Here is an 18,088-nt window from a genome sequence, read left to right as displayed (position 1 = left end):
CACGCATGAGTCTCCGGAGGCACAGGGCTGCATGGCGTTGCATGAAGACAGCCCTGCAAGTGAGTAAAATGTGCACATCGAAAGTTTCTCAAAGTCAGTAGATTGCAAAGTGCCGAGAAAGGAATTTCAATGAAGTAGAGTTCTTGGTAAAAAAACACCGGTTTATTGTTCCTCTTGTACTGGCCAACACGTGTTTCATCGCAGGGAAACAGACTGCGAATCTTCAGGGCTGGGTATAGATACAAAAGATGCATTTGTATGGTTGTTCTATACGAATTAAGTGAAAAGTGGTTGGTGACCATAGGTGAGTGAAAAACTGGGCATGCCATGGAGTGACATTGTGTCAAAAAAGTGACATGGATTTTGTTGTACAGGTGACTTTGGTGTAGGTGAAAGGTGATAATGTTTTTTTAATGAGCATACAGATTGCGTGGATATAGATCCGACTATTAACAATCTAGAGCATTATTAATTCTTAAATGCAGACACACTGACCAGTGCGAGAAGATATAAAAGGTGGCGAAGTTTAGCAACAGTGTCTGTGTTTGTTATCCGGTATACACCCCATTGTGACTCATAGTGACTGTTTAGTGAGCCCATACGAGCTAGTACGTTTAACATTATACATATCTTTTTACTTTTGTAGAATAAACGGTAATTTCGCAAAGTAAAAGTGATTTAGAATTGGTTACAGTAAATAAGGCAGAAGTTGTTAAGAAGAAGAAAAGGGGTGATTGATTTATTGGATAGACTGTTATTTATAGATATTGATGTGTTTCAAAGTAGTCTATTCGATATTTAGAATTTTACCTGGACGAAGATAATAAGATAGAACCCCAACGCTCAGCATGTGATATATGGGACAAAAACATAATCCAAATAGTGAATTGTTGTAGAGCCAAGGGGTAGTGCCAACAATTTTTATAGAGACAGTGATTATTCCGTACGCCACTGGTCACTGTGTGCTCAACACGGAAAAGGAGGATATCTGTAAAGAGGTGCTGTGAAATAACACTTGTATATCTTATCGGAACACCAAATATAGAGTATCTCGTGTTTTTACAAAACACGCATTACGAGCTATAGCGGTAGTTATAACCCGTATCTTAATGAATGTAGGTTGTATTATGGGGTAAGGTCAAATTTGAGTTTTTTTATGCCCAACTGTACGGTATCTCGAGTTTTTTTGCCCAAATGTAGGGTATCTCGTGTTTTACAAGGTACGCTTTACGAGCTGTAGCGGTAGTTATACCCCTTGTCTTGATGATTGTGGCTTGTACTATGGGGTAAAGTTAAATTCGAGTTTTTATGCATGGCGGTGAATAAGACTACAAGACTCACCCTTTTGGAAGAAAGAAACGGAAGTGGTGTTATGGCCAAAGCCCAATATGCGCTTAAAACAAATACCGAGAGGCTTGCGCTCCAATACCTTCCCGACATATGATGATCTCGATCTAGACCTAGTAAAAAAATGGGAAGATTCCGTAACTAACAACTCTTTTGCCCTTATGGACATTCTGATAGAAAGTGCGGATCGTAAATCCAGCAAACTACTGGGGGAAATTGCGATACTAGAGCAAGAAATAAAAGACCTTAACCTACCTGAACCCACCGTAAAAAATTACACCATTTTAGACGAGGTATTATTTAAACATCAGGAAGAAATAAAAAACAGGAAGGCCAGGCAAATAAAAAGAGATGATGCAGATTACCGCAATGGTCGAATCTTTACTTATGATCGCAAATACGACTCTCTAATTCGTCCCAATAACCCCAAAAAAAGTGGCAACATCTCATCTGCCCCTAGCTCTGTCTCATCCAGTAACGCATCCCTAAATTCTGCAGGCGTAAGCGAACCCGAACGGGAAAGGGGGGACTTACAAGATACCAACAGTACCCCTTTTTTAGTGGAGCTAGAACGGATGCGCAAAGGGAACAAGACCCAACCCCAAAGGGATACAACAGATCAAAGACCCATAGAGGCAGCAGGGGTGGCAAACGAAGATTACAGAAAAAAACTAAGGTCAGGGACAGCAAGGAAATAGGGACCGAACATAATGAAGTCCAAGTGGTTAACCTTTCCTCTTTTCCACTAACTCCCGACATGACCAATCTTCTTTCTAAAGGCCTCAATTTCAACCCTTACTCAACAGGAGACACATGCCAAACAAAAATAGACCTCTTTAAATTTGTACGGAACCTCAAACTAAAAAAGCATTTTGCTGGAAAAATCACTAACACCAAAAATGTAAAAAATATTCCTGATGTTCTTACAGATAATGTGACAACAATAAAAGATATACAAGCCATTCACCTATTGTTATCCATTACTGAATGCGAAGACAGCCCCTTAGAGATCGGACAACTTTTAGAAGAACTGAACATAGACACAGATCTGGGGGTTGTTAGTGGTCTTAAAAGCAAATCCACTTGGACACCGACACTACCAGGTGGTAACAACATTGACACTTTCTACAAACGAGTTCTTGATGATATCAACAGAATTAACACGAAAAAACTCAATGAAACATTTACTTTCAAAGACAACCTCACCAAAGGAGAGCGTCTTGCCCTCACTACACTCACACAGACTTCCACCATTGTGATCCGCGAAGCGGATAAAGGAGGGAACATTGTGATCATGAATGCAGACGACTATAACAACGAAGTACTAAGTCAATTAGCAGACACCTCTTGTTACGAACCGATCACACTTAACCCCATGGGCACCTTAACAATGTCCATCAACAACCACCTACATAAATGGAAAGAAGATGGCCTTCTAAATGAGGATGAATACCTGTACCTGAAAGTACTCAAACCCACATTCCCATGGCTATACACCCTTCCCAAAATCCACAAAGATCTCCCCTTCCCACCAGGCAGACCTATTGTCTCTGGTATAGGGGGCCCCACTGAGAGACTGGCAGAATATGTGGATTTATTTCTAGGCCCACTGGTTAAAAACCTACCCTCATTCATTCAGGACTCAAAGCATATACTGAGTGTACTAAACGACCTAGAATCGCAACCAAATACTACCATAGTGACAATGGATGTGGTTGCCCTCTACACGAGCATCAATCCTGTCCTAGGTATAGAAGCTGTAACACGAGTTCTATCAAACAGACGGGCATCCCTGTGGGCCCACACCCAAATGTTAATATCTATGATGACCTTAATCCTCAACAACAACTTCTTTATGTTTCAAAAAAACTGGTATCGACAAAAACGCGGAGTAGCCATGGGCTCCAAGTTTTCGCCATCTTTCGCCAATCTTTTCATGGGTGCTTTCGAAACTGATCACATCTGGGGTACCAAAGGCATTGAATATACCGACTCCATACTATATTGGGGACGTTATATTGACGACTGCATCTTACTCTGGACAGGCTCGGATGAACTACTCCAAAGTAACCCTGGGCGGAGTTCGCGGAGTGGGGCTTCGCGGAGCTACGCGAAGTGGGCGAGAAACTACGCCCACCTCCGCACTCCGCGTAGCCCCACTCCGCAAACACCACTGGCCGCCAGCCCCGCCACCCGCCTCCCTCCCGCCCTCCCTAAATACTTTAAAATACAATAATCAAATAATTTAAAAGCACTTACCTTGCCGCCGCTGCCCGCCGCGTCCCCGGGGCTCGCGATCTTCCGTCTTCCGTACTAATGCGCATGCGCGGGCGGCCGCGCATGCGCATTTTCTCGTGAAAATGCGCATGCGCGGCCGCCCGCGCATGCGCATTAGTACGGAAGACGGAAGACGGAAGTAAGTGAGCCCCGGGGACGCGGTGGGCAGCGGCGGCAAGGTAAGTGCTTTTTAAATTATTTGATTATTGTATTTTAAAGTATTTAGGGAGGGCGGGAGGGAGGCGGGTGGCGGCCAGCTACGCTCCGTCTGCGGAGTGCCGCCTGGCTCCGCCAGCTCCGCAAAATGCGGAGTAGGCGGCACTACGCACACTCCGCAGACGGAGCGTAGCTGGCCGCCCACCCCTACTCCAAAGCTTCTTTGATTACCTCAACCACAACACCTGGGAATTGAACTTCACCATGAAGTCCAGCAAAACCAGAATGGAATTTCTGGACTTGGAATTCTACGTCCTCGATAATAAACTACACAGTAGACTTTACAGAAAGCCTACGTCGTGTAATGCTATTCTCCGAGCTGACAGTTATCATCCGCCACACCAGATCAAAGCCATACCTTTTGGTGAGTTTCTCAGAGCCAGGAGAAACTGCAGCAAGGAGAGCGACCTGGCGGATACTCTACTAGACATGGAACAGAGATTCGAGAGACGTGGATATCCTCAAACCATCCTGTCCACAGCTAAAAAGAGACTGACCAAAATTACAAGACCAGAGACACTTAAATGCAACAACTCCAACAAGGCGAAAGACTCTACAGTGAGGATGATCACTGAGTTCAATAGTCTACACAAATCAATTCGCACCAGTATGACTAAACACTGGAGTCTGCTAAAAAATGATTCAGTGCTCAAGGATCTAATTCCTCCAACTCCTCAAATAACTTTCCGCAGAGGAAGAACTTTGAAAAATAGACTCAGTCCCACTGTTCCACGAACAGACACGACCCCGGACTGGCTGACACAACGCAGTATGGGGTTTTTCAAATGCGGCTTTTGTGTAATGTGCAAATGGGCTAAACACAAGACAACAAAATTCAATGGACCAAATGGAGACACATATGATATCAGGGTAAACATCAACTGCACTACGAAATATGTAATATACATAATTGAATGTCAATGTGGGAAACAGTATGTGGGCAGCACAATAAGGTGTCAAAAGGACAGAATTTCCGAACACATGAGAGCAATACAAAAACAAGACCCTAAGTATCCTGTTGCCCTACATATAGCCAAATGTCAACCTACCATTGAAGATTTTCGAATCTGTTTCTATGGCATTGAAACAGTACCCATCCACATAAGGGGTGGAAACCGAGAGCTGGCTCTAAGACGCAAAGAAGCGACTTGGATTATGCGTCTTCGTAGCATAGAATTCGGTCTGAACTACGACCCTGAGATGCAATATTTCTTGGGTAATTAATCTGAACATCACACTGGGACAAGACTATATATACATTTACAATGCTATATACCCATCTCCACATTACAGCAACAGCAAAAATAGATTTATAAAGGCATAACTTCACCAATACGCATAAATATCACTGTGCCTTTCTAAGTATGCCTACACAACAGAATTAATATGTTGATGCAAACGTCTGTCTTTTCTGTTGTTTCATTGAACTGTGTTTATTTAACTGTATATTTTCACTTAATATTTTTCTTTATAATCGTGTACTTTATTGCTATGTCGTCTGCTGATTGACACACTAGATAAAATCTAGAGACACCCATCCATGGGACCAAGAATCAACTCAATTAACTTCTGTTTTACCGCCACTCACTGATTCTTGGTAGTCCTTAATAATTGCATTCCCTTTTCGGAACACCGACTTTTTAATGAATCAGTATTTCTTCCAAAAACTCCATCACCAGTCTTCCACTTACTCCACACAATGGAGCCTCATAGTATTTCTTCTAAATGTAGTCAAGCTTTAACTTGAGGTAAAACACACCGCCGGTCTAGTTCTTTAAGAGCGGGGGAAGAAAAAAACGGAAGTACATCATAAAAGACGTCCCAACTTCCTGTCAGGTGACCGTCTTTGAAAAACGGCACCGGGAACTACAGGAGGGGGAACCAATCCAGTCAGGTAAATCATCTCGCGCTTATTGAACCGATCACTTCTTTTCTCGGAAAAACTCCGGACTAGAAAGGATTAAGATTCCACCATAGCCCTTTGTTTATCCATGCTCCCATTACAGGTGTATCCGCCTGTCTACTCGACTTTGGGCACTACCGCTTCAAACTCTTCTCCTCCCGGTTATGGCCTCCTTATGACTACATTAAGGTAGGAGTATTGATCCATAGTTTTTCTTTAGAAATACCACCCCGCTCCGGAGTTTTGGTACGATATACATAACCGTCTGTTCATTATTAAATTATGACACGCTTTATGTACACCCATAGGAACCATCAATCTACGCGAAGAAGCTTCATCACCCATACATCGCCTTCTTGGGCTTTGGTCATAACACCACTTCCGTTTCTTTCCTCCAAAAGGGTGAGTCTTGTAGTCTTATTCACCGCCATGCATAAAAACTCGAATTTAACTTTACCCCATAGTACAAGCCACAATCATCAAGACAAGGGGTATAACTACCGCTACAGCTCGTAAAGCGTACCTTGTAAAACACGAGATACCCTACATTTGGGCAAAAAAACTCGAGATACCGTACAGTTGGGCATAAAAAAACTCAAATTTGACCTTACCCCATAATACAACCTACATTCATTAAGATACGGGTTATAACTACCGCTATAGCTCGTAATGCGTGTTTTGTAAAAACACGAGATACTCTATATTTGGTGTTCCGATAAGATATACAAGTGTTATTTCACAGCACCTCTTTACAGATATCCTCCTTTTCCGTGTTGAGCACACAGTGACCAGTGGCGTACGGAATAATCACTGTCTCTATAAAAATTGTTGGCACTACCCCTTGGCTCTACAACAATTCACTATTTGGATTATGTTTTTGTCCCATATATCACATGCTGAGCGTTGGGGTTCTATCTTATTATCTTCGTCCAGGTAAAATTCTAAATATCGAATAGACTACTTTGAAACACATCAATATCTATAAATAACAGTCTATCCAATAAATCAATCACCCCTTTTCTTCTTCTTAACAACTTCTTCCTTATTTACTGTAACCAATTCTAAATCACTTTTACTTTGCGAAATTACCGTTTATTCTACAAAAGTAAAAAGATATGTATAATGTTAAACGTACTAGCTCGTATGGGCTCACTAAACAGTCACTATGAGTCACAATGGGGTGTATACCGGATAACAAACACAGACACTGTTGCTAAACTTCGCCACCTTTTATATCTTCTCGCACTGGTCAGTGTGTCTGCATTTAAGAATTAATAATGCTCTAGATTGTTAATAGTCGGATCTATATCCACGCAATCTGTATGCTCATTAAAAAAACATTATCACCTTTCACCTACACCAAAGTCACCTGTACAACAAAATCCATGTCACTTTTTTGACACAATGTCACTCCATGGCATGCCCAGTTTTTCACTCACCTATGGTCACCAACCACTTTTCACTTAATTCGTATAGAACAACCATACAAATGCATCTTTTGTATCTATACCCAGCCCTGAAGATTCGCAGTCTGTTTCCCTGCGATGAAACACGTGTTGGCCAGTACAAGAGGAACAATAAACCGGTGTTTTTTTACCAAGAACTCTACTTCATTGAAATTCCTTTCTCGGCACTTTGCAATCTACTGACTTTGAGAAACTTTCGATGTGCACATTTTACTTACGCTACAGTAACTAGAAGTCACCCAGACATTATTGTTGTTTTTCCAGTGCAGGGGTTTTGTTGTTTGTGTGCAAATTGTGTGGATTTTAGGATCCAACTTTGAGCGGTTACGAGGGATTACCGCCCGCCCTTTTGCCTGGATTCGGATACCTCATAGCAGTACAACACTTTGCGGTTACTGGGTTGCGCGCCTGACGTTCTCTGGAATACCTTAAACCCTCCCAGTAGATCAATAGCCCTGCAAGTGAGGTTTATAATAGGTTACCTAAAGGGATATGGGTGACACCAAGTAAACTAAGTTACAGTCATCCTCAGCATGTGTTGGTATTTACGGAGGCGGGAAGATAAGTGCTCCACGTTGAGACACTCGGCATTAGCATATAAAGGATGCACGAGCATTGACGCAATCCATGCACAGACACGTTCTCATGCCTTACTGAACTAATCGTAACAGTCGGTGCGCGATTTATGCACGGTGAGCGACTCTGCATCAGTACGGAAAGGGTGCATGATGAGGTACAAAGATAGTCCATGCACTAACACGCTCTGTGGCCTTACTGAATACCTTAAGTAGTCAGATTGCGCCGTATGGGATTGCTCCAACAGTTTTATCTGGGTAAAAACTAGCAGAGAATGGGCACACAATGACTTGCATGAACACACTCCACCATACAAAGGGACAATGGTTTACATTAGCACAACTAATTAGTGTGCTTGCCCAGAGTTAGAACAGTGAACATCACATTACTTTTTTTGAGGATTCATGCATCGTATGCTTGACTTTTGCAGAATATACGTACAGGCAGATTATTCCATGCCAGTTTTGTTGATGAGTTTGGAATCACAACATGGGATGGGTGGTTGACTCGGATGAGTTTAAACCACAGATATTGGACCGTTTATTGTGGCCACTTTTGGTAAGTTGGAGTAGAGTGAGGCAGCTTCTCATAGTGAAACACCCTAAGAATTTAGTGGAAATATATTGATGATGGGCTTTGGTTTCTACGCCCCAATGTTTGCAGGGACTAAGTCAGAAGACAATTGTCCTGAGGAGACCCCGAAACACAACAGGGGTCGAAACTTCAACATTTGTTTCACTTGTTTGCTTTGACTATTGATTAGTCGACATGCTGGGATGTGACACCCGCATTTCTTTATCATCCGTACTTAGAACCAGTGAACTTTTTATTTTGAGTCTTTTGTGTATCTATTGTATATGTTCTTCACACTAGAGCACTGCGTCGCCTGCACTTATGTTATTAATTATACTGTCATCTGCATATGAAAAGAAATATGTTCTGACAAACAATACAGAAAAATAACCCCAGAAACCAGTCATCATTAAAAAAAAAAGCATTGTTTCATTTCCCGTTTACATTAGAAAACTCAAAGTGTGTCGATATCACTTAAAATGTATGAGTGAATACATGGAATGCAAGCTTCCACACATGAAGGTAGAGGGGGGCCCATGGTTTTGAAAAGAGTCCCACGGCGGACGTTATTTGCATAAGTATTAGTAACCCTGGTCCACGTGGGCATAGAAGGTATTGTCCTTGTGATGATATATGGTTATAGTAAGGGAACATCACACTGTAAAATTATCGTTGTCACTTTATTTCCACTTCCCTGTGCGACCTGTGAATATAGGGTGAGAAGGAATAGAATCCCACCAGAGAGGTCCAGTTATGAGGCAATGTGAAACACCTCATGGTACAGGCACATTACAAGCAGCACTGATGTTCGTGGCCACTGTCTGCTACTTTGTAGTCTATTTGTTAATCTTGTTTGCCACAGGTAGCAGTCATATCACCTTCAAGGCAATACATTGGAATAGCTGCACCTTCCTAACTAGTCTTGTCTGGTTGTGTCTCCCTTCAGGGTGGTCTTAGCACTGCTGATGAGATGTGCCTTGCGTACCTTTTCTACTACCCCAGAAACGACATCGCTCAGTGCTTGAGCTACCCAGAATACAGCCCTGTCTCATCAGTCCTTGGCTTCGACATCACCAAGTATGTATATATTCTCATCTTGTATCTGATGTAAATTTATAAATGAGCTAGTGTTAATTCTCATTTTGCCAAGTCCAAATCTTCCAGTCAAGCTCTTTGCTCTGTGAGGTGTATCCCCTTCTCAGAGACAGGTTATGCTGTAGCCCCCTCTCAAAACAAGTGAATACTTCCCTTCGAATTCCAGTGAAAAGTTTATTTACTATTGCTGTTTTTCTAACTCTGTCCATCCGTCTGGCATTTAGGAATCTCATCGTCCTCCCGCCAACACCAATCATGGACAGCACCCGCCCAAAGGGCACAAGCAGGGAGGACGGTAGGGCCACGGGGACTAGCGCTGGAGTTGGAGTAATGGAGGTTATCAGTAAGCAATGGGTTTGATGTCATATCAATTGACCTGTCTTGCTTGCCTTGTACTTCCATTATGAGGTTATTACAACGGGCTTTGGCCTTAGACCATACATCTGGAAAAAGGGGCATTCTTAAGTACTGAATGTGGTCCCACAATCAACTGATCTGACAAACACAAATAAATTCAACCAGCAATTGAGGTGTAACACGCCAAGACCATTAAGGTACACTTGAAGTCAGAAATAGATTTACAGACCTGTAATTTTCTGAGGCTCAATGACTTCCCTTCTAGGATGGTCAAGATAAGCAATCAACAGCCAGCGTGGCGGGGGCAATCCACCCACCATCGTAATGGGCCCTTTAGTTTAATATTTTATTTTTAATAATATTTTTAGGTATTCGAGGTATGTCTTTAACATTGTATTGTTTTTAAATGTATCATATTAAATATATGTGGATTTTATTTGTCAACATATTTATATTTACTTTATTTTTGGTTTGTTTTTATTTTGTTGGAGATATTTTGTTTGTTTGTTTGTAATGTTTAATGTTTTTAATGTTAAACTTACTGCAGTGGAAACTGTAGATTTTACCCCAAGGCACGCTAAAACCTTCCCTACTGTTATATTGACTAGAGTGGGAATAGTCAATTTTACCCCTCTGCTATCCAACACTTTCCCAACTGTTGCACTGACTGGAGTGGTAATAGTAAATGTTACCTCTCTGCTATCCAACACTTTTCCTACTGATGCACTTATTGGAGTGGGAATAGTACATTTGACCCCTTTGCACTTTAACAGCTTCCCTGGTGTTGTATTGGCTGGAATGGGTGCAGTAAATATTACCTATGTGCACTATATCACTTTTACTACTGCTGCATTTATTAGAGGGAGATTTGTAAATGTTATTTTTATTCAATCTTATGGCCGATTCTGATCTTGGGCACAAGTCCGTCCGACATCAGCCAGGAACTTGAACTGAACAACCTCTTGTCTTCGGTTCCAGACCTACAATTCGGTCACAATCCTATACTTAACAATAGGAGCATGCATTCCGAACGGAATGCATGCTCGCATTGTGAAGTGCAGAGGCACAGTTCATCCCTGTACCCCATGGTAGGCACCCCAAGGTGCCTGCCACCTGGATCTTTTATTTCATTTTTTATTTATTAAACAGTTTTATATAGCGCTGGCAGGATCCATAGGTATCAGAGTGCTTTACATAAGGTCAACAATGTTACAACAATGATAAAAATTACACATTACATCAAATATATGAGGCACATTAACAGTAGAGACATATAGAGAGGGAAAGGGGAGAGGTGGAGTGAGAAGGGAGAGGACGAGGGGGAAGACGGAAACGAGATAAAGGGAAAGTCAACCTAAAGACTGAGTGGGTAGGTGATGGCCAGGGAGATAATCCAAAGCCAGTCTCCCACATAGCTCTCTAGGAAGCTTCAACTGGCATCGGTCCGAAAGATGGAAAGAAAGGCGACAAGGAGAAAGCAGAGCTGCAGAAATACGATGAGGGGGGGTGGGTGAGACAGGGAGAAGGGGAGAAACTGTGCCCAATGTCCGGCTGGGCAGGTGAAGATCAGGGGATGAACCAAGGCCGATCTCCTCATTAGCTGAACAGAGCAGCTCCACCAGGCGTCAGACAATATTCTCGGACTCCGCTGTCAGGGTGGAGATCATGTGTACTCAGGGCAGACAAGCAGAGAAGGAAGGAGGAGAGGGGGGTGAGAAGGGAGTGGACGAGGGGGAAGATGGAATACAAGATAAAGGGAAAGTCGGCCCAAAGACCGAAAGGGTAGGTGACGGCTAGGGATAAAATCCAAAGCCAGTCTCCCCTATAGCTATCTAGGATGCTCCAATGGTTATCGGTCAGAAAGATGGAAAGAAAGGAGACAAGGAAAAGGCAGAATGGCAGAAAAATGCAGTGGGGGAGGGCAAGACAGGGAGAAGGGGAGAAACTGTGTCCAGTGTCCGGCTGGGCAGGTGACAGTCAGGGGATGAACCAAGGCCGATCTCCTCAATTAGCTGAACAGAGCAGCTCCACCGGGCGTCGGACAAAATGCTCGAACTCCGCCGTCCGGGTAGGGGTCAAGTGTACTCAGGGAAATGTCGGAATAGTGCGGGTGGGGGGGGCATGGAATTCTAGACATCCTCTTGAGGTTAGGTACAGTCCTGGCAGGGTTTTGTAAGTAAAAGTAAAAGATCAGCAAGGGGGGAAAAAGTCACCACTGTCGGTCATGCTCGGGTTGGGCATCCTGGGACCCTTTTCCACACCGTAAGTGTGCCGAGAATGACAGAGGTTAAAAAGGACACACGATCTCACCATTGCCCTCCACAGGGGTTGGAAGGGGGCCTGCTGAGGTTTTCTCGCACCCATTCGAGTTGTGGCCTGATTTTCAAAACAACAGGCAGTTGTCAGGAAAATGAGTGGCATCTCGCTGTTGAATTTGAGGTGATATGTCACGAGGAGCTGCCATTTTAGGGTCAGGCATCCATGGTTATCTGACCATGTCTCTGTAATAAGTACAGTTGCGCTCTCGATTTGGAGCCACAATTTGCAGCTATCTTAACATCAGTCAAGCATACAGCAATGTGCGATTTTTGCGCCACCGCACAGCTCATTCAATACGCTCCGGTTGCGCAGCCGTATCTAGGATAGTGTGCTCAGTTTCCACACTTCAATTCGGGCAACTTATCTTGTATGCAGGGTGCATATTATCGGTGGCTTAATACAGTGTCTTCAGCAGCTAGTACCTGCACTGTTACCCATGTTGTTGACTCAGTAGACGAACGAAGTTCACAGCGCAGTTTCGAATTAGGCGATTGCGCTCGCCTCCATCTTGTCCCGGCTTGATCGCCTGGAGCTGCGGGTATTTCTCTCGAATCTTTCAGTGGTCACAGTGCGTTTTCCCACATTGTAATCGCATACCCTGGTAGCTGGTATCTTCCGATGTTAATATTCATAGCATTTTGATAGCTATTGTGGCCAAAATGCACCTTTTGGTCAGATTTCTGTTCCGGCCGATGGAACAGCACTAGGGTGCAGCCATTCCATAGCGCGCCCTCCCCAATGTTCAGGATCAACAGGGGGCACCATCGGTGCCCCCTAGGCAACCATTTGGCAGCCTTGCACCAATGGGGGCCCCTATTGGGGGCTCCAAAGACGGTTTCCCGCTGCCTTTTTGTGTCGGAAAGGCTGGCACAGAAAGGCAGTGTATTCCCTCCTCCGGAAAGAGCCAGCTGGGGGAGTACCGAAGGGTTTTTGGATGACGGACAGGCTCTCTGAACCCGCTGGAAGCCATGGGGAAAACCAATTCGGATTCCTTTCCGACCGAGCCCATTGGAATGGCTCTGTCGGAAAGGAATCCAAACGGGCAAGTTTGATGCAGTTAGGATGGCTCCAACCGAGGGTTAGAGCCATTCCCAACCGCATTGGAATCAGACCCTTAATATTTATGTGCTGTGGGAGGGGTACATTTTTTATATATTTACTTTGATAGTTTGCGTAGTTTGTTTAAATTATAGTGGGAATAGTGTGTGTATTACATTTTATGATTTATTTTGTGTTGTTATAATTACAATTTTTTTTTTCAAATTATAATATTTTCAATTATTAATATTTGTAAGTTTAAAAAAAGTTTTTACTAAATGTAAAGATTGTTAAGTAGTTTAATGTTTTAATTTAAGTAGAATGTTTTTTTTTATTATATTGAATCTAATTTAAAAAAATAAAATAATGTTACTATTAAAATATTTAATATTTATTATTTTATTTTATATATCTAAAAAATTCTATTTTGTACAACTATATTAATCACATCAAATTTTTTTTTCTACATATTTTTGTACTTACCATTATATATAGGATGTCGATATTTTGGCATCGATATTTATGTCACAATATTTTGGTAATGGGAAATTATGGGTGTCGATATTCTATCAGAGAACTGGGTGGTATAGGGTTGAAAACACTGTGCCAGGAAGCACAAAGGGTCTAGTGGTGGCTCGACCGCCAAGGGATCTATCTGGCTGGTAATCATTTGGTGGGTTCTTTAAATGACAGCGTGGAGGACCTTAGCAGACATCATGTGGTGTGGCATAAATGGCGTTTGCACCAGAAAGTGTTTCAAAGCATCTCATTAGTCAGTGGGGCATGCCTTGCATTTGTGCAACTGCAGAGAACAGTGTCATACTTACTGCACACTAGAGTTTCTGCCTCAAGTCTCCCAGGGATACATTTTCAGTCTGCATGCCTTTCCACTGCTGCTTCTTTTTTCCAGAGTTATGACGGTCAGGAGAGACCGAGATCATCTCATTCTGGCTGCCCTGTATTAAGCCAAGAGAGTGGTACTCTGGTCTTCTGAGACTTGACCTCCACTTCATCTACCTCCTCAGGAGGGTGTTCTGTCTCAGCAGTTAATCAATGATCTACACTCAAATATCCACAACCTACACCCCTTTGAATGGAACCATCTCAATAGTTTTTATCTGCCCTCATAACTAGTAGACATAATTCTGGCAATGCAAAATACAAGAATTACATCAGTTTATTCTTGCCTCCGGGCAAACGTTTGTGACCTGATGTGAGGACCCTCAGACTGACCCCCTTCAGGCCAAGTTATCTGATGTGTTGCTGTTTGTTTTATTGGAAGCCCAGCAAGGCTTTGCTGTGAACATAGTTAAATGTTATTTGTGACCCATTTAGATCTTTTTTTCATTGTCTTGTCAAGCTTTGTTGTTTAAGTCACCTATTTTCATGTAGTTCCTGAAGAGGCTCATTTACAATCTTACTCCTGCACCTTTAATCCTTCCAAAGTGGGATTTTTTTTGTCTTATTCTTTTTTTGTCCTCATCTCACCAAATATGCGTCTGCAATTCCTTAAAAGGCGCCCTTCCGACCTGTGCAACCCGCGGCAGTTGCATTCGCTTTCGTCTGTACCCTGGACCAGACCTACCCCATTGTTGGTGGCTTAGTGTAATCATAGGACCGAGAGGGACTATGCAAGTCCCAGACCTCTACCCCACAATGTAAAGGCCTGCCAGATGTTCGTATAGTTCTCTTTTCCTCCTCACTGGTCCAGTCAGGCCATTGCAAAAGCAGCTTTAGGCCAGTCTTCAAGCCTGGGGGGCGAAGGCTCTCTCCAGTTCATACATATTTCCCTCCGTGTTATTAAGACAATAGATAGCAGTAAACCTCTATGTGAATACCTCATCTTCTTACTTCACGTACCATCATTGCCCCAAAAAAAACAGAGTCACATTTAAGATAATTTCCTCTCCAAAGATACCACAAAGGGCTTTCTCAACTCCCCTCCAGAAAGCACTGAGTCTGGGACACTCAAATAAGATATGGATGTCATTGGCTTTAATAAGGTCGCATCTTGGACATTTAGGGGTGAAGAGTGGAGCAAACTTAGCAATCCTTGCAGGGGTATAATATAATTGATTCAACACAAAAAAATTGTTCTTCTTGAGATTTGCCAGCTTAACGTACCTATGCAAAAGCTTCAAAGAAGGTTCATATAGTTCTTCAATGGTGCATTCCAAGGGGACCTGATTCCAGACTAGGTGTTGTGGGGGGTATTCCTTCTCCTCTGCCTCCAGGAATTTCTTATACCATTTTGAAATTTCCCTCCTCTTAAGGTTTACATCTTGAAGTGATTGCTCCACCTCCAAGTCCCCGTATATACCCCCCTTCTCTGCTGTAAACCATGAGATTAATTGCATGTATTTAAATCTGGAGAAGCCACTTTTAGTCCTAGCTCTTAAAACCTCCCATTGGTGAACTTCTTCTGATGTTAACAGTTCTGACCATATGGTAACATTCGTTTTTCTAATTGATGTGGCAAGACTATCCTTAAGACATATTGGGGTCCCTGGGGATTCCTAAATTGGAGCGAACTCGGAGTAACACCCTAACCCCCATCTGCTTCTGACCTTGTACCACAGACTAAGGGCAGCCTACAGTACTTTCGATCGAACTTTTCTAAAGTATCCTAGGTACCCTGATTTTATACAGAAAGCCGTCTCCGCCACCATCCTGCCTTGTCATTTCAGCCAAGAGTCTGCCCCAGGATGACTCATCTGGCTTCGTAAGTGACATCCAAATATTTTAAAATTTAAAGGCAACACAGTACCACTTAATACCCGGAAGGGCCTGCCCCCCTTTAATAAGCCTACGTCTAAGCTTTTTCCAAGCCAGTCTTGCACCTTTATGGGCCCAAATAAAACTCACGATCTTACTTTGAATTTTACTAATGTCCAGATTTGGGAAATTAAGGGGGATGGCATTAAAACGGTACGTTAGTTTTGGGAGGATAACCATTTTTACTAGGTTGACCCTGCCGTAGATTGTTACTGGAAGATTTTTCCACCAGGCAAATAGTTGGTCAACTTCTTTTATGGTCCTGTGGTATTTTCTCAATTTCCTTAATAATTTTGATACCCAGGTATTTAAACTCTTGGCTTATTCTACCACCCCCAATTATCGATTTTCCAGCACATCACCTCGGTTTTTGAGGTGTTGGCTAAGTACCCAGAATTTCAACCCTTGGTATTGCCACCGCTGGGTTATTGGTATATTTATTTATTTATTTATTTACAGATTTGTAACGCGCTAGGAACTCGACTCCCTAAGGAGTATCTCCGCGCCTTTGGCAACATCTGTGAACAGAAGCCCTGACCAGTGTATAACAAATGCCCTAACAGAGCTAGTAATTGAACAGGAAAGTTTTTAATTTTTTTCTGAAAGGAAAATGTTCCTTACACACTCTGATGTCATAAGGAAGATCATTCCAGAGCTTTGGCCCAGCTACTGACAGAGCCCTTCCCCCTTGTCTAGATTTCCTGAACCTGGGGACACATAGCAATTGTTGCTCTCCAGATCTGAGAGACCTCAGGGGGGTGTAGGGAATGAACTTTTTGGTCAGGTAATCGGGACCTTTGCCAATGAGGCATTTGTGAATGGTGCAGCATGTTTTAAACAGCACCCTCTGTTTTACAGTAAGCCAGTGGAGTTTGTTAAGAAGTGGCATAGAGGGGGTACGGGCTGGGGCATTGAAGACAAGCCGTGCAGCTGTATTTTGCACGACTTGTAATCTGGTCATGACGTCCTCATTGGCGGCCAGCAACAGACCGTTACAATAATCCAGTCTGCTTAACACTAGCGACTGTACTAGTGTTTTCCTTGTTGTATCAGGTAACATGGGAAATACCCGTCGGAGAAGACCAATGACATGGAAGCAGGAGCTTACAACTTGATTGGCATGATGTTTAAGGGCAAGCTCCTGATCCAATTTAACTCCTAGATCTTTCACCACGACTCTAGGTACGGGGACTGGGCCTAGGTCTTGAGGCCACCAGTCAGGAGTCCAGAGTCGTTTGGCTTCCCCAAAGAGCATGACCTCAGTCTTGGCGACGTTACACTGAAGGAAATTTGCTGCCATCCAATGTGCCACCTCTTTCATTCCCTGTGCAAAGGAGTTACGCACCTCAGGGGTCAAGGTTTTAAAGGGGAAGAGGAGTTGGGTATCGTCTGCATACGATACAGGAATGAACCCATGAGATCTCATGATGTATATATGTATATATATAGCAGCAAATAATCCTCCTATAAAGCGACCTTACTGCTATATTGATAAGATTTAAAGGGTGTAATCAGATCGTCAGCTCTTATTGCTTGTGCCAAGAGTTCTATATAAATGTTATATAATAGGGGTGAAAAGGGGCAGCCCTGTCTTGTTTCTCTTAGAATATTAAAGCCAGATGTTAAAATCCTGTTTAATAATATTTTAGCAGAAGCCCCTTGATAGCAATTTACCACAGTCTGAATGAAAATGGACCCAAAGCCCATCGACCTTAATACTTCCCAGAGATATAACCAGCAGACTCTGTCAAACGCCTTGGCCGTATCTAGTGCCACCATGGCCAAGGGTTCAGATCGAGCCGTGGCCAGGTCTATATTGCCTATTAATTGCTGCATTTGTTCTTGAATATATCTTTTAGAAATCAATCCTTTCTAGTTGGCATTAATCAGCTGTGGGGCAATTTTAACCAGCCTCCCTGCCAGAATGCTCATGAAGATTTCATAGTCAGCATTCAACAGGGAGATCGGTCTATAGGAGTCCGCCCTTAAGGGATCCTTTGCAGATTTCAAAATAAGTACTATAGTTGCCTCTTTCCATGACCTGGGTATCTTGCCCGCTGACTGATAATAAACTGTGTTAAATAAAATCTCATATTCAGGACCAGCTCTTCCAGCAGAAGTTTATATACCTTGCTGGGGAACGCAT

General features: G+C 42.9%; 1 protein-coding gene across 1 annotated transcript in view; it reads left to right on the top strand.

The window, feature by feature from the left end:
• LOC147700848 (putative DBH-like monooxygenase protein 2) overlaps nucleotides 1-18,088 on the top strand; it is a 477,613-nt gene that overhangs the window by 315,143 nt on the left and 144,382 nt on the right. The window contains exon 11 of the mRNA XM_086929749.1: nucleotides 9,305-9,435. Within this exon, the coding sequence (XP_086785875.1) occupies nucleotides 9,305-9,435 (131 nt within the window). The remainder of the gene's footprint in view (nucleotides 1-9,304; nucleotides 9,436-18,088) is intronic.

Source organism: Lissotriton vulgaris, chromosome 7 (assembly GCF_964263255.1).
Source record: "Lissotriton vulgaris chromosome 7, aLisVul1.2, whole genome shotgun sequence".
Lineage (NCBI taxonomy): Eukaryota > Metazoa > Chordata > Amphibia > Caudata > Salamandridae > Lissotriton > Lissotriton vulgaris.
The sequence above is the reverse complement of the archived record's forward strand: the minus strand, read 5'-3'. Positions and strand labels throughout refer to the sequence as shown.